The sequence below is a fragment of the Petaurus breviceps genome, unplaced genomic scaffold, assembly GCF_028583685.1.
Source record: "Petaurus breviceps papuanus isolate PSGF00001 unplaced genomic scaffold, PetGlider_PUasm1.0 171, whole genome shotgun sequence".
Classification (NCBI taxonomy): Eukaryota; Metazoa; Chordata; class Mammalia; order Diprotodontia; family Petauridae; genus Petaurus; species Petaurus breviceps.
Window position 1 is genome coordinate 7,302,082 of NW_027185754.1, and position 17,492 is coordinate 7,319,573.

At 42.3% G+C, this 17,492-nt stretch overlaps 1 protein-coding gene and 1 long non-coding RNA gene across 3 annotated transcripts in view; one reads left to right on the top strand and one right to left on the bottom strand.

Moving 5' to 3' along the window:
• The window catches only part of LOC138157068 (uncharacterized), a 36,559-nt gene extending 35,428 nt beyond the window's left edge, over positions 1-1,131 (top strand). Inside the window, exon 3 of the long non-coding RNA XR_011167287.1 lies at positions 994-1,131. This is a non-coding gene — a long non-coding RNA (uncharacterized lncRNA). The remainder of the gene's footprint in view (positions 1-993) is intronic.
• Positions 262-17,492, bottom strand: part of NKD1 (NKD inhibitor of WNT signaling pathway 1) — a 111,252-nt gene continuing 94,021 nt past the window's right edge. For both annotated transcript variants that reach the window (XM_069082523.1, XM_069082522.1), the window contains 5 exons: positions 14,941-15,036; positions 6,965-7,112; positions 5,938-6,022; positions 4,541-4,668; positions 262-3,566 (listed from right to left, as the gene is read on the bottom strand). In XM_069082523.1, the coding sequence (XP_068938624.1) occupies positions 2,998-3,566; positions 4,541-4,668; positions 5,938-6,022; positions 6,965-7,112; positions 14,941-15,036 (1,026 nt within the window). In that variant the 3' untranslated portion in view covers positions 262-2,997. The remainder of the gene's footprint in view (positions 3,567-4,540; positions 4,669-5,937; positions 6,023-6,964; positions 7,113-14,940; positions 15,037-17,492) is intronic.

The window sequence follows — 17,492 nt, forward strand, 5'->3', positions numbered from 1 at the left end:
GGGGGGGGGGGGGGGGGGGGGGGGGGGGGGGGGGGGGGGGGAGGAGGCGAGGCAAGGCAGGAAAATGAATTTCAAAGATTCGATCAAGCAAGAGAGCATACATATTCCAGGAGTCCACTTTCATTAGCGGAACGCTGACAGGGGAGTTGGGAGTCAGCGATGAGATGCAAGCGCCGGCGTGATTGCTGCTGTTAGCGTCTCTGACAAGCCGCTCTTTGGGGGGACTTCAAGCAGCGCCTCTGCCGTCCCCCGCCCCCCACCTGCCCCGCCCCGACTCCCCTCCCCGAAACACATTCAAGGGATGTTCTTGGCATTTTTAAAATTCCCCAATCCCTTTGGCCCTGTAATGATTTGTGATTTAAAAAGGATATTTGAAAAGAAACAGGGAAGAAAGTAACAGCGGCAGCTCCTGTCTGCTCCCCTTTGCCAAAAACCCTAATTGGCAATCCTCTGTAGCAGGGGGAGCTTCCCTCCGCCTCTCTGAGAAGAATGGCGTGACGCCGCTGACAGCTGGAATGTACATTCTGGTGTTTGCATGCTTCACAACACGAGTCACTTGAACACACCAGACTTCATTAACACGAGAATATAAATAAGCTTATTCCTTCTGCTCAACATGGAAATGCCTTTTCTCTTTCCAGTCCATAATTACATATGTGTGTACATATATAATAGGCATATTATGTGTACATGTGTGTGTATACACAACCACACACACAGTGAAAAGACACAATATAAAGAGGGGGTCTCAGGCTCTTCCTAGAACAATTCTGGGGGCAACAAACGGAACCACCATGTACAGATAATTCTGCCTTCTGTGTAATTATGTGAGTTGGGGTATGTGTGTGGTGGGTGGTGAGGGGGGATAGTTGTTTGGAAGCTGGAAAATCCATCTAAGCATCTGTAGATGAAGATGAGAAATCCCTAACTAACGTAGAATTGAGAACTGACAAGTTTGTACATTGTTTTTTCTCCTCTTTTTTTTTCTTTTAGAGAAACTCCAATTACAAAGGGACAGTGAAGATCTCGACATGCAGATTCAAGACTAGGGACAAGAAAGGAAAGGAAGGCTGTGTGATGGTACAGTTTAGGAGTTCCCCCTGGTTAGTCCCCAAAGCTACTGTTCTGATCCAAATGAGCATATGGGGAAAAAGGCTCTGGTGCTGCCTCTAAGATAGATGGGGGAGAAAGGAGGGGATGGAAAAAGGAAATCCTCTCTGACAAGTCTGAAAATGCTCCTTTGGAAAACCACTCCTGTTCTCCAGTGGCCCAGAAGAGCCAAAAATCCATATTCCATTCTCATAGCTATAGGAAGCTTGGGAACCCACCATAAAAAAAAGGAAAGAAAAGCATCCCCAAACTGACCCCAGCACCTTCTAAAATATTCCACAGACCCCTCCTCCACCCCACGACAACCTAAAGCCAAAAACACTCTCACTGGAGAGAGTATGAAAGGGTAGGGGGTAAAACTCACATATACACACACGAAAGGTTCAGTGTGTCCCCTTTCTCTTTCTGTCTGCCCAGATCCCAGCCCTTACTAAGCAACCAAACTGCAATTCTTCCTCTGGATTGGTCACCCAGGACCAACACTCAACTCTGCCCAGTGCTACCAGTGCCCTCTGACCCTATTTCCCCAGCATATTTCTCCTTCAGATCTGCTTGATCCTAACCCTCTTAAAGACAGAAAGCAGAAGAGAAAAAAAGCATTGTATGCTTGGAAGGAGGAGTTATCTCCTCATTTGCTTTAAAGAACAGAAACAGAGGCAGACCCCACCAGGGGGTAAAATTAAACCACATATCCCCAACCACAGCCACTTACACATGAAAACCCATCTCCTGGGACAATAATTATATTTCAGAGAAGCAAATCACAGATTTCTACAACACAAGAAAATGTACCTGAGTGTGTATATTTATATAAATATATATAGAGACAAACTAGCATCTGTCTCTATAAATAGCTATATTTATATAATTATGTAGGTATGTACAATATATTTGCCAGCACTATAAGGGGAAAGGGTTTTTAACATTCTCAGTCACAACGACAATTTCAAAAGGAAAAGCCAACACACAACAGCTGGGAACAACCCCAATTTTGTTGAAGGCAGGACTTAAAAAAAAGAAAACCAACCCTGTGCTCGTGTTCCTGTGGTCACTCCCTTTCCAGTGGTTTTCCAAAACAAGTGTGGTTTCAGAGACAGACTTTAGCTACATGTATATACATGTACTTCCCTTAAGAGTGAAGAGGAGAGGAGAGAAGGGTGCTTCCTGATTTTTCCATCATAGAACAGTCAGGACTGCCTTCAGAAAAGAATCTGGGATTCAAATGAGTAGGTCAGTGTTAAGGGTAACTCCATTGACAAATACAACTAACATTCCCAGGGATAGGGAAACATGACACCAAATAGGCCATGTAACCAGAGTTCATCAAATCCCCCCCACCCCCATAGCACATTACAATCAATTAAGGGACAAATAAAATCTAAATAATACTAAGAGGTAGCAACAGTTTGTCGTCTCAGCAATTCTAAAGGTCTCTGGAAGCAGGACCAGGCAGCTACGTTTCCCGGGGAAAGGCTGGAAAACAGGAGGGGAGGTGGAAGCCGAGGAACCACGGGATCATGGTGATGGCCCTCCACCCCCTCCATCCCTATGCTGGTCCCAGAAGTGTCTTGATGACCATCTGCAGGGAGAACCCAGTTCTGAAAGCCAGGGAATGCCTCCACAATCCTCACAAGCCGCTACAAAAATTCACAAGTTGTTAATTAAGCTATGCAGTTTCCACAATATATAAATTAAGGTAAGTGTCTGAGTTTCCATATAATTTCTAAAATGGAGACTAGTTGAATATTAGTGAAGTACCAACAACAATAAGAATAATTATGAATAAGAATAATAATGCCTTGGGAGTCGGACATCTTGGGAGAGGGATTCCTTCATATTGTGGTGGGGTTGGGGTGTTCTTTAGTGTAAGGGTGGGGATGGGATGCTCTATGTCTGATAGAAGTGGTGGTAATGGTGGTGATGTTCGTGGTGATGGTGGTGTTCATGTCTCTGGACCATTTGCCCCACCTGGCCCTCATATAATACAACTGCGGGCAGGTCTCGCACATGTTCCTTCTCCACCACTGTGCTCCCAGGGGGCTGGAGGCTTTTGCACATCTGCTGACTTTCCTTGGCTCTCTGCTTGTGTTTCTTGTGCATTGGTGGGGCTGGGCCAAGGAGGTAGGGTGGGACGGGGCGGGTCGTTGGGGAAGCCAAGGGTATGGCAGGTCCCAGGATCGATTTGCTTCTTGCTCCCCTCCCCAGGTGGGCAGACCCCACATTTTTGCTCTGGGCTTTGGGGGACTTTACAAAGTGCTTGCTCAGATCCTGACCACCCCGGAGGCGTTGCTGGACTTCAGCGATCTTGGCATATGGAATGTCCATGAAGTGAAAGGGGCCAGGTTCTGCCCCCTGGGACTTCCTGTGGTGCACATGGATGGTTTCAGGTTCATGGGAGCGAGATCTAGTCTGGATAGGGACTCTTGTGGGCAGCTCAGGCTTCTGTGAAGGAGAGCCTAGGAAACAACAAGCAAAGTCAGTTCCTCTGATACCTCTGAGCAGGAATTCATAGCCTGAATAGAAAGAGAATTTTCTCGTTTCTTTAATACTCCCCACACCCTGGAACAATACAGTCAGAAGACTCTGCCATATAACTGATCACAAGGCTGGTTTTCTCTCACTCCAAAATGTCATCTACTTCAATGTCCTTTTTGGATTGTCAGACACAAACTTATGACTTTCCTGGTACTTATGCTAGCTCTCCCACAGCCATTCTCTTTCACGATCTCAAACTCAACACTCCCAGACTCCCTTGCTGCCTACCAGCTCCAAAAAAATACATGTATCATTGACATCCACAAAGTAAGATGCCCTATAAACCACTTCTAGCTTTATTGACTACTATTCCCTCTGTGTTTTCTGTGCTCCAGCCAAACTGGACAATTCTCTTCTTTCTGAGCATGTTCTACTTTCTAACACAGCCTTGGCTTGCACAGCCACCTCAGCCTGGCATCCCTTCTCTTACCCCCCACCCCTGCTCCACTTGTTGACCAACTGGATCCCTATCCACCCTTTCAAGCTCGACTCAGTTGCTACTTTCTCCCTGAAGCCTTCTTTGATTTCCCTAGTCAGTAATAAGCTTCCTCTGGGACCTCCCTTGGTACTTTGCTTTGTAATTTTTCCAATGTGCTTCTCATGGGATGTTGAATATTATAGTTCTCTACTTCAGTGTCTCATCACCATACTAAACTCTATACTCCATGAAGGCAGGACCTCATCCTATCTGAACTTGTACCTAGTGCAATAGCCTATACACAGTAGGCATGAGATAAATGCTTCTCGGATCCATTAAGAACTGGCTGGTTTTCAATGATACCAGGAGCCAACACTAGGGACTCTGAAGGTCAGCTCCTTCACCTAGCCCAGGAATGCTCATTTGGATGAATTCATTAAGCACCAAACTTGCCCCACCCTCAGAGACTTCTTTTACCTGGTCCAAACTTGGATGTGTAGTTTTCTATCCCTGCAAGATCTAAATAGTGGTTTCTTCTTTCGATGTTCTCATCAACACAATGGTGATAACGCCCAGATTGCTCCAAGTGGGCATCTCCATGGTACCTAGAAGGGAACAGAGAGTCATTTGGGCAACTATGCAAATGGGGGAGGAGGTTGCAGGGAATAGCAGGCAGGGTGCAATGGAAAGGACCCAGAGCTAAGAGTCCTGATACCTGCATCATAGCCCTGGCATGGTCACTTTAAAGCTGTGTAACTTTAGGGAGGTTACTTCATCTATCTGGCCATCACTTTCCTTATCTGTGAAATGGGGTTAATGGCGCCTCCTCTGCCTACCTCATAGTGAGGAGTAAGTAGTGCCCAGAGATGTACCAAAAAGGGATTGTCATTCAATTATTTGAAGTGCAGCTTCAAAACAGCCTCAGCAGCAGCAGCTGGGCCAGCCATAAATAAAGGCAGGAAGGTGGACAAATTTTATCTCCGGGTTATGTAGATTCCTCTGACAGTGGAGCTTCTCCACAATATGTCTCCACTCTCTCCAACCTCATTTTAAAGGAATTAGAGTGGCAAGGAACTCAGAGATTATCTGCTGAACTACTTCATTTTACAGATGAGGAAACCAAGGCCAAAAGACATAAAGTGACTTGTCCAAGATTACTCCAATTACTAAGTAACAGAACCAGGATCTGAACCCAAGCCCTCTGACTGCAAATCATGTACTTTTCCTACTAGGCTACCACTGTGTCAATCCTCTCCTTAACCAAGCCTCCAATTTTAGTCAGGCCAGGCTTATTCTTGTTCCCCCAAAATACTAGTCACATCCCCCATCCCCTCCCTCTGCTCATACTATCTGATTTGATCCCTAATTCCAAGAATTCTCTCTCTCTATTCAAATCCTATTCCATCCTTCAAGGGCCCACTTGTCCTGCCTGCCTCCTCCCTCATCAGGCCAACCCACATCTCTCTCTTCCTTCTCAACTCCTTTGGCATATGCACTCATAATCGCCCAACCAGGTGTCTACATATGCAGTTTTCTATTATGCTCAACTCTTTGTCTAATGGATAGTAAGAGACCAATAAACAATTGCACAATTGCTGACTTTACCTTCCTTATAAGAACTATACTAAATGGTCCCTCCTTCCAGCTCCAGATGATCCCATAACTATTTCACGTGTTTTGTTTCATTTCCATAACTAGACTTGTAGGCTCCTCGAGGGGAGCGACCAGTTTTCTTCCTTTTCAAGCCTCCTCCCAGAAGAAGGCATTCCCCAAATTCTTGCTGATCAGCTGAAGCCTTTGGGGACCCTCCCCCACAGGTCCTCCCAAAAGGAAAGCCTGTCTTTGCCAGTCCCCAGTGAGGATTCTCCCCCTACCTGAGGGGAGCACGTTGCTTCTTCTCCAAGCTCCTCAGCTCTTCATTGGCCTTGCTCTCTGTTCTGCGCCTCAAGCTTGGTAGGTCTGTCCCCCATACCCAGGGAAGCACAAAAGACATTCGCCAGTGAGTGTCTTATTTTCATCAGACTTCATTTGATGTCATAGCATTTTGTCCTTCATTTGTGTCCTCACTGTACTTTATTTTGTGCTACATTTATCTGTTTGTATATGTCTTATCATCCTCTCCTAGATCTAAGTTCCTGAAGGGCAGGGAGATGTCATACTTGGCTTTGTGTTTCTCCCAAGACTATGTTTTGTGCTCTGCAGACATTTCTTAAATGTTTCTGGAATCCAAAGTCAGCTATGTATACTTTGGGCCAGGATTCTGCCCCAAGAGGCATTTAAAAAAAAAGCAATTTATGAATCACAACTCCCCAGGAATAAGGCTATGAAAAACTAACAGAATAGTAGCTTAGGGCCCAGGGTAAATTTATATGGTAAAAAGGACTCTGGGAACCTCTCATCCAACATGATCTAAACACAAAATACTTATGAATACTCTTATTCCCCTTTATTCATTCCTGGTCCTACTCCTGGACTCTCCAGCACAATATTCTATAATCTGGTCCCAGAATATATGCCTTCTCTCCTTCCTGAGACAGACCCTACATTTCTTCCAGGACCAAAATGTCATATTCCTTCCTGCCTTTATTTTTGTCATTTTGAAATAAAAGCCTTCCCTTTTCCTACTCCATTGATCCAAATTCTTCAGGGCTCGGCTCAAGCCTCACCCTCTAGGAAGTCTTTGCCACTTAAATCTGAAAATCAAGAATTTCTTTCCCTTTCTCATATGGCAATTGTTTTCTGCAGTTCCTCTATGAAGAGATTCACCTGACATCCCCCCACCCCAACCCTCTCTGCAGGGGTGAATCTCTCAAAAAAATGGGGGGGGAGGTTTAAATTATTTGCACTCTTGTTCTCTCCCCTTCCACAGCTTACCATTGATCTGCCCTGAACAATTCTTACCGGCATGATTGAGCAAAATACTCTTCCTCTTCTGACTCCCATCTGGGGCCACTGTGAGCTTCACTCGCAGAGTCTTGCTGGATGTAGGGGAATGGTTGACTGAGGAATCAACTACCTCATAGATGGTGTGCAGCAGGCTAGTGATATCCTGGATGGGAAATTCAAGAAAAATACCACACTGGGTTTTAACCAAGAATTCTCACATATACTAAGAAAGATAAGAAGGTAAGAAAGAAGTAGGAGCAAAATCAATAGCCTGGTGCTAATTAAGCTAGGCATCTTAGTGGGTAGAATGCTGGGCTTAAAATCAGAAAGACTCATATTTCTGAATTAAAGTCTGACCTCAGAGACCTCTAGCTGTGTGACCCTGGACAAGTCACTTAGCCCTGTTTGCCTCCAGTTTCCTTATCTGTGAAGTGAGCTGGAGAAGGAAATGGCAAAACACTCCAGTATCTTTGCCAGAAAAACCACAATGGGTCACAAAGAGTCCAACACAACTGAAAAATGACTGAAAAACAACAATTAATAGAAATATTGCCAGAGGACTTGGGTTCAAATCCTGCCATTGATGCTTCCTAACTATGTGCTTTGGTGAAGTAATTTCTCTTTCCTGGCTTCTACATCTGGAAAATACAGAGGTTGGACTAGAAGACCTATGATATTCCTTCTCCAGTTATAGATTTATGATTCTGTGACTGATGGTCAGGTTCTGAAAACTATCTCTAAAGTTACTGGCAAGGAACAGCTAGGTGGTGCAGTGAATAGAGCACTGGCCCTGAATAGAACACTCAGGAGGACCTGAGTTCAAATCCAGCCTCAGACACTTGACACACTTACTAGTTGTGTGACCTTGGGCAAGTCACTTAACCCCAATTGCCCAACTCCAAAAAACAAACCAACCAAAGTTACTGGCAAGCTCTGTAGGGACATCTAATAACAAAGTAGTAAGCCTCTTCTCCCACTCCCACTGGCCCTTCACCTCACAGCCAGGGGTAGCTCTTTGTTCATTTCTAGTATACCTGTTCCTGGGTGAGCGACCCAGCTGCCCTAGAATGCTCACATTCTTGGGGATGTTCATAAGAGATAACCCTCCACCAGGATGGGCTGCTTCTCTCCCCTAGAATTAGCCCTGCCAGTTAGCTTGGCAAGACAAGGTTTGGGAGCCTGACTGGGCAACAAATGCTCCTCTTACAGAAATGAATGGAAGATCTCAGCTCAAGTGAAAAGAAAGAAAAGAGGCCATGTAGTGCCGAACAACATCAGCCAATTTCTATAGCTATCTTGCCATTCCCATGCTGCGGTTCACACTGTATCTCATAGCTGGAATAGACTCTCCCTGTCCTTCTTTATACCTCTTCGTAGAATCTCAAAGTTGATAAGTACCTTAGGGGCGATTTAGTCCAATCTGTGTCTTCCAAAAGGATTTTGTTGATTCATTTTTCAGTCATGTCCAATTCTTGGCAAAGATACTAGAGTGGTTTGCCATTTCCCTCTCCAGCTCATTTTAAGTGAAGAAACTGAGGTAAACAGGATTAAGTGACTTACCCAAGGTCACATAGCTAGTAAGTAAAGAAAGGATCCAGAAGTATATCCCCTACAATATACCCGAAAATTGGTCATCTATCCTTTGCTTGAAGACCTCAAATGAAGAGGAACCTAACTCTCAGGGCAGTCTAGTTCACTTTAAGACAGCTCTAATATTTGGGAATTTTTCCTTTATGTGAGGCCCAGTTTGTCTCTAATTTCTACCAGTTGTGTCTAGTTACATCTTCCAGGGCCAAGCAAAAATAAATTTAATTCCTCTTATACAAGAAAACCCTTCAAATACTTGTAGACAAATATCATGTCCCACACCTAAGTCTTCTCTTCCTTAGGATAAACATCCCCAGTTTCTTTAACCAATCCTTACTTGCATGAATTTGTGGTCCTTTATTATCCTGGTTACCCTCTTCTGGAAACACTCCTGATTCTTGATGTCTTTTCAAAATAGGATGCCCTAAAATGCTGAGGTCCCTCTTTCTCTTCTGTCAAAGCCCAGGTGTTACTACCTTCATGAAGCTTTCCTGACTCCCATCTAGATCAAAGGCATTTCTTTCACCTAAATCTTCTCCTCAATGATATAGTTGTTTAAATAAATACATTTCTTTCCCTCTCCCATTAGACTCTAAATATACATCTTTGTACTCCTAGGGCCCCAGCCAAGAACCTTGCACATAGTAGGTGCTTATCAACATTTACTGAATTTAATTTCCCTAATAACATCATCCCTTGAGTTTGATTATAGAATTTACTAAATTTCCAAAGTACTTTCACATCTGATATAATTTATTTCATATTTATAAACTTCTTAAGATGATAAAACATGTTAATGTAGTACTTGCAATTCTTTTTTCACCATCAAATGAACAAAAATTGTCTATTTCTTAGTTTCAGATCAATTTTTAATTAAATACAATTCAACATTGCTGTATACTCTCTTTCTCCTTTTCTCACTCCCCTTTTTCCTTAATGTGACTTTAGCCTTCTAGCCTGTTCTTCTCCCTGTCCTTTTTATGTATTTCAGCATGTCTTTCTTTCCTTCTTCCCTTTCTTTTAAACATTTTCCTATAAACTTTCCTTTGGGATCAAAGCTTGCTTACTCTCCCACAGTCTTGGGAAACTCAAATGCTCCTGTGAAGTAGATATTATTACTTGATCTTATAGATGAGGAAAATTAGGTACAATTAAATAACATTCCCAAGGTCACACAGCATAGGATGGGATGGATAAAATTAGAATGTATATCCCAGACAACTTGTCTTAGGTCTTTTTCATGAGAGAAGACCACTGCTCATGAAAAGATCAGTAGATCTTAGGTCTAAGGACATGGGCTCAAATGAAGAAGTTACCTACTTACTACCTGGGTGACCTTAAGCAAGTCACTTTCCCTTTTCCTAAAACCCATTTTCCTCATCTAGAAAATGAGGTGGTTGGCTCTAGAGTTAGAACCCGTGGTTTCAAATTCCTCCTCTGATACTACCTGTGTAACTTTGAACAAGTCAATTAATTCTTTGGGCCTAGTTCATCAGCTGCAAAATGAAAGGATTGGACTAGAAGGCCTCTAAAGTCCCTCAAAGATCCAGACTCTATGTTCACTACATTGTTGGTGGGGAGAACTATTAAAGGCATATTTTGCACTACTGAACCAAATGCTTTTTTATATTTAACACATAATAAGCCAATATAAAACTGTGTATACTAAAAGGGTTTACATGTACAAAAATATTTATAGCCGCTCTTTTTGTAGTGGCAAAGAATTGGAAATTCAGGGGATATCCATCAATTGGGGAACGGCTGAACAAGCTGTAATATACAATTATAACGGAATCCTATTGTGCTATAAGAAAGGACAAGCAGGATGATTTCTGAAAAACCTGGAAAGTCTTACATGAACTGATGCGAAGTGAAGTGAGCAGAACCAGAAGAACATTGTACACAGTAACAGCCACATTGTGCCATGATCAACTTAGCTATTCCCCACAATACAATGATCTAAGACAATGACAAAGGCTTCATGATGAAAAATGCTACCCAACTCCAGAGAAAGAACTGATGGAGTCTGAATGCAGATCCAAAAATACTATTTTTCACATTCTTTTTTTTTTTGGTCTGTGTCTTCTTTTACAACATTACTAATATGGAAATATGTTTTGCATGATTGCATATGTATAAACTATATCAGATTGCTTACCATCTCAAGAGGGAGGAGGAAAGGGAAGGAAGGAGAGAATTTGGAACTCAAAATATTAGAAAATTAATGTTAGAAATTGTTCTATATGTAATTGGGGGGAAATAAAAATATTATTATAAGAAAAAATAATAAACCCAGTGGAATATTTGGTATTATTTATACCAGGGGCAGGCAAACTATGGCCTACAGCTAATGGCTATTTTTAATAGTCCACAAGCTACCATTCTTAGCTTGCTGGTTCCCAGATTTGGCCCAGAGTTGATATTCTGCTGTTCCCTACTTCATACTTTTCCATCAATTGAATTATTAGAAAGATGAGATCTCCTGTGGAATATCATTTGCAAATGTCTACCAATTCCCTTATGAAATTCATTGAAGATGGTCTTACTGTATATGTGCAGATTAGAGATATCAAACATGGCCTAATACTACCCATGACTGTACCCAAACCAGATTAAAATGCAATTGAAAAATATTTAACAAAATAAAAATACAATTGAACAAAGATAATGTTAATTTGTGGTTTTCTAAGTCAATACGTGGTCCACCAGTATTCTTATATGTAGTTTAGTGACCCCTGCGCTTCCATTTGAGTTTGAAATCACTAGTGTAGATTATTCTCATTTTTAAAAATCATACACATAAAGAAATTGATTTTATGTTCACTCAGGCACTGTTTATCAGAAGTTGAGTGAGAGGTACAAATTCAGTAATCACAATTAGAGAATGAAGTCCACATGATGGACCAAGAGAAACTCTTCTAACCTGTAGAGTCAGCCCTTACCAGAAGAAACCTTGATCCAAAATTTGACTGAAGCAGAAAAGTGTGAGCCCTTCTCTTCCCACACAGAGGAATGTGTGTGGGGACAGCCAAAAAGCATAGAGGGAAACTGTATATTTATAACTAGATTTGAGGAGTGGATTTAGAGCTAAAAATAGATGAAGGGAAACGCCAGCCCCAGTTCTCCCCTGACACTAATCCTCCACCCTCCTTTTCTTTAGTAGGAAAAGGAAACAATCTTTCTCCAAGTCCACTCTGAAGGATGCTCCCTTTTTTTAACCCTTTCTTTTTTCTTAATTTTTTTAACATCACCTAGAATATTTCTTAAGAACTTATCGTTAGAACCGGAAAGCAACACCAGTTGATAGGTTTCCCTAGGGTCTGTTCAGAAAAAGAATAAAAAGAAAAATCTTCCAGTGCTGAAATGTTGAAAATCGGGACTCTTCATGTTCTAAACCAGCAACAAGGAGAAAGATGGAAAAGAGAATGGCAGTCTTTGAGACAAAATGGACAGTGGGGGGACAGAATGCTCTCCAAGAAGCAGGGTCATTTTCTAAACCCTTGGCAGAAACACTCAAGACACATCAGCTCAATTATTAGGAATTTAAAGCCCAATGGCAAACCTCCCTGTGAAGATAATTATGGCACAGCTGTCAGTTCCCAAAACAGGCTGTCAGGAAAAGTGGGTCCCTCTTTCTGTGAAATAATAATCCTTTATATTAGTAGTGTTTTATATTTTCAAAGTGTATTTACATCTATCTTCCTATTTGATTCTCATGACAACCTTCTGGGTAGGCAGGCAGGCCAAGGACTACCATTCCTATTTTAAAGAAGGAAACAGAGTCAGCAAGAGGTTAAAAAACTTGTCAAGGTCATTTACAGTAAGAATTAAAGGATCTATGACTTCATTAGCATGAAAACTCTCCCTCCATCAGGGCAGGTAGAAACTCCTTCCTGATTTAGTAGCTAGCCTTCATGAGTTACTACAGCTGAGAAGTAAAGCCCTGGAATTGTCTTTCTATCTTAATAAACAGACTTCATGAGTTGTTGTCAGTGAATAAATTCCTCACCCTGTGGTCAGCCTTCTCTGAACCTAGCTAAGGGTGCACTTGGATGAATATTCTAATAATTCAAAGGGTCCAGGACTTCATCAGGTACCACTTTCAACAACGAAGATAGCAGTAGCATCTATGTCTGCTCATAGGGGTCACATCACTAGTAAATGGTGGAATTGAAACTAGAACCCAGGTCTTCCTGCTTCCTAACTGAATCACTCTTTCTAGTGAAGTATCCTCTCTTCCCCATTAGGCCGTAAGCTCCTTAAGATCAGGAACTGGTTTTTACTTTCTTGGTATCCCTAGCATAATGCTAGGCACATAGAGAGCACTTGAAAAATGCTTGCTGCTTGGTTAAGCATGAGCCATTTATTCAGGTGGGTAAGACTAAGGAAAATAACAAGAAGGTAAGGTGTTTTAGAGATGCTAAGTACTTTGTTTCAGGACAAATTAGCCCCCATTCTCCAAAGTGCCATGACAAAGGGTTGGCTGTCGAATAGTGAATGGCCAATCATTAAATCAAAATGGACTCCAAGAGGAACCAATATTAAAGTTGGATGGCATTCAGAGTGATTTTGAGGATCTCAATTATTCAATCAATATGAGTTCCCAAGGTTACAAAACAAATTACTATCTGGGCCTGCACTCAAGCACAAGTCTACTGACTCCTAAGCCTGGACTTGCTCATCTCACTAAACTATGAAGCTTTCCTAAGAGGCTGTGGCTATTATGCATCTAAAAATATAGTCAAATTAAACACTTGGTGACCCACAAAGCCTCAAGTTGTGCATATATAGCTGTCCATATATAGCCATGTGTCTGTTTGTGCATATATAAATGGATACAGAGACCATATGTTCTTTGTGGTGTTTCTGAGGAAGCTCTCGGGGTTGAGAAGAGCCTTTACTTGGAACCGCTCACCAGTTCTTACTGGAGAAGGGCCCAGGGCTTCCCCTTCAAGGCACTCCCATGATTCGAGTGCTTGGATTTTGGCTATCGTTCAAACATCTCTAAAGAACAAAGCTGAGAGCATATATGGAAAGAACACTGGCTTTGGAGTCAGAAGAGGAGAGTTCATGTACCAACTCTGCTATTTACTTACTGCCTGTGTTACCTGGGGCAAATCACTTAAGTTCTGTGGACCTCAATTTCCCCCTCTGAAAATTTAGGGGATTGGACTAGATGAACTCTAAGATCCCTTCTAGATCCAAACCTTATGACCTTTTAGGGAATAGGTTTGAAACAATGGTAGTTCCTCTATATCCAGGGACATTAGGGATGAAGACAGAAAGACACCAGAAATTCAGGTGTGATCATCGCTATTTGACTCTAATCAATACCATCTTTAATGGAAAAGGTTCTGGACTTGAATCAGAAGACCACTGTTCTATGCATGCATGTGTCCCTTGTGAGGTATGTAGATAAGTCATAGAATTTCTCTCAGCTTTAGTTTTCCTCAATTTGATAAACAATTACTGAACGTTCACTATGAACTGCACTCCTCCAAACATGGTAAGGACTCTTAAGTTCTCCAGAGCAGTGGCATCAAACTCAAATAGAAATAATCTGTATGTAAGGATTTTTGTGAGTTGCATACTGACCTAGCTGTAAAATGTCATATTATCTATGTTTTGTTGTCTTTTCATTTATTTTTTAAATACTTCCCAATTGCATTTTAATCTATTTCAGGCTGTACATGAGGGTTGAGGACCACATACAGAGTATAGGTTGTGTGTTTGATACCTCTGCTCAAGAACACCGAGGCTGGGTGCTAACTAGTCAAATTTGGGGAGGGTTATCATTAGGAAGTTGGTGGCCAGGTGACAAATGTTTTTGGTCACAACTCATAAAAATTGTCTACTATACAGAAAGGACTGCCATGTGCATTAATGCAATATGAATCTGCAGTTTATGTCGATCCTTAAAATATTAAAGAAGCTAGGAATAATAGTAGTCTTAACTCTTGAGTAACTCGTCTGGAAGGGTCATTGCTTCCAGGCCTTTTTTTTTTTTTTTAAAGCAATTGGGGTTAAGTAACTTGCTCAAGGTTACACAGCCAGTTATTTCTGGGTGTGGTGCTAAGTATCTGAGCCCAGATTCGATCCCCAGGTCATCCCGACACTGGGGCCGGTGCTCTTACTCGCTGAGCCACCTGGCCCCCCCTAAGCAATTGGGGTTAAGTAACTTGCTCAAGGTTACACAGCCAGGTCTTTCTTTCCCAAGAAAGCCCCATTCTCCCAGACACCAAACTCTATTCCTGTCAAGAGGACTGGAAAGTCAGAGCTTCAGTGGGAATCCCAGGAGCAGAGACAAGTTATAGGAAGGACTAGCTCCACAGAAAGCATTGCTTTGATTCACAAAGGTGACAGGGAAGATCTAGGGGAGGACAGAGTGTGATATTCCCTCTTACCTCTCGAGTGACTTTGCCGTTATTATCAAAGTCATATAGTGTGAAGGTCCATTCTTGCCGGTTGTCTTCCTCTACTGAAACATCACACTGCAGCTCCTGAAAGAAAAACAGAAAGTGGCTACACAACCCTTTGCCATGTGAGGCCTCATGGTTATAAGCTGGGATGGTGAGGACATCATCATTTATGCCCAAATTAGAACTTTTCCCATCATTCTTGCTACCATGAAACTCTTGGTTTTAACTTGCAAAAATATATTTTTTTTCCTTTTGGAGGGGGAGACGGCAGGGCGATTGGGGTTAAGTGACTTGCCCAAGGTCACGTGGCTAGTAAGTGTATCAAGTGTCTGAGGCAGGATTTGAACTCAGGTCCTCCTGACTCCAGGACCAGTGCTCTATTTACTGTGCCACCTACCTGCCCCAAAAATAATTTTTAAAAGAGAAGAACAGAGAAAACTGGGGATACTTAAACATAAACAGGGGATGATCAGTACGAATAATATTATTAATAATAATAGCTCACATTTATATAGTGATTTAAGGTTTACTTTTGCACACCTCAAGGAGAGGTAGCATAATACTATGAGTTCAGGCAACTAGCCTGAGAACCAAGGAAACCTGGCTTTTTCTCATTACTCTTACTCTTCACTCATTAGTCTTCTGACAAATATTGACTGCTGGGTCACCCTGGGCATGTTATTTACTCTCTTGGGGCTCTAGGAAATTCATTAAGGCTATACATTACAGTGAAAATGCTGACCTGTCTGCATTGGTAAGAAAGTGTTTCCTCTATCAGAACTTCTGTATAGCAATAAAATTACAAGTCCAATCCCTATTCCTACTCTTTAAAATACCTTATCTCATTTGATCCTTAAATAATACTGTGAGGTAGATACTGTTATTAGGCCCATTTTACAGAGAGGAAATTGGAGGCAGAGAGGTTCAATGATCTGCCATGGTAACCAAACTATTAAATATCTGATGTGGGATTTGAACCTCGATGTCCTCGAAAGCAAGGTCCGTGAGATAATAGGAGATGGGGCAGGGAGGGGAGGAGGGGAAGGAGGACAGAACTACATAGATGGTGTCCCAAAAGTCTTAGTGTCTTGCAAGACTTTCGAAACCCCCTGTATTTAGAGACCATCCATAATTTTATTAAATGAGGAAACTGATCTGTGTCTTCACATGTCTGAGAAGGTACCATGTGGAAAAGGGATTCAATTTATCCTGTGTCATACTGAGGCAGAACCAACACCAGTGGGCTAAAGTTTCAGGCAGGAAAGTTTGGGCTTGGCATGTAGAATGAAGAAATGTCTAATAATGGAGACAGCCTAACAATGGAATGGGATATTTTGTCTCATACTGAGTTCCTGATTCCTGGATATTTTCATGTAGCAATTGGATCGTAGGAGGAGATCCCTATACTAGGTGGGATGTTAGACTAGGTGACCATAAAGGTCCCTACCATTCATATCATATAAAAATGAAAAAAAAAAGGTAACCCAAAAAAGGCTCTTAAGTTTCCTATTATCTTAAAAGCTCTGTGAGGATGAGGACCATGCCTTTGCTGTATCTTTGGAATACCTAATGCACAAGTTTGTTGAATGAATAAGTGAAAACATGAATGAATGGCTATAGTTCCATGAAAGGAAACCACTCTAAGTCTGTCTCCTTACCACTGACTTCCCTCCACCCCAAACAAAACCCCAAACCTCAGTCACCCCAGTTCTCTCCATGCACAGCAGAGTCAACAGGCAAAACTACCCAACAGAGGGTAAAATAAACAGCTTCAAACAGCTTCTGAGAGAATGCACAAGAGAAAGCAGACTCTCGAATACCTGGCTTCTCCCGCTGACTTGAAACCAATTCCCTACAGCAGTTAGCGGTCCCCCCCATCCCATGCTGAGTTCAAAGGCAGCTTTCCCTCAGTTGTAACAAGCCCATCTGATAACTGCCAAGTGTCCCAGCTCTGCTCCCAGATGCATCGTTTCATGTTACACAACAGGCTCTGTGCATACACACACCTCTGAGAGAGAGCCCCGCCCATGCCTCTCCCCCCACCCCAAACATACACACTTGCCATTTGCTTCTGCCTTTATACCTCATCGTAAAGTGAATCCGTTTACCTGTTTTCCCAGCCCCTCTGAGCCTATGTGTTGAGGAGGCTTTGATGTGAAAGAGCAGAAAAAAGGGGTACGGGAGAAGAATATCTACTTATCTGTGCTTGATTTCTCACCACATGTTAAGAGCCCCCATACCTCAGCCTGCTGAATAAGTGTTCCCTTTCCCAGTGACCACATGCTATGACTGCTGAATAATGTGGGAGCCTACAGAGGCAGGCTGGCTGACTTTGGTGGGGGTTAATGGCTGCCCCTTGAAAATAGGTATAGTCCAGTAAGCTCTGAGTAGACTGAGCCAAACAGGGAGAAAGCAAAGGAAGAGATGGAGTATTTATATAGCACCTACTATGTGTCAGGCACATGCTTTACAAATATTATCTCATTTGATTAACTGGATGACAGCCCTCCTCCTCCCCATATCCCAGTTAGCAGCTC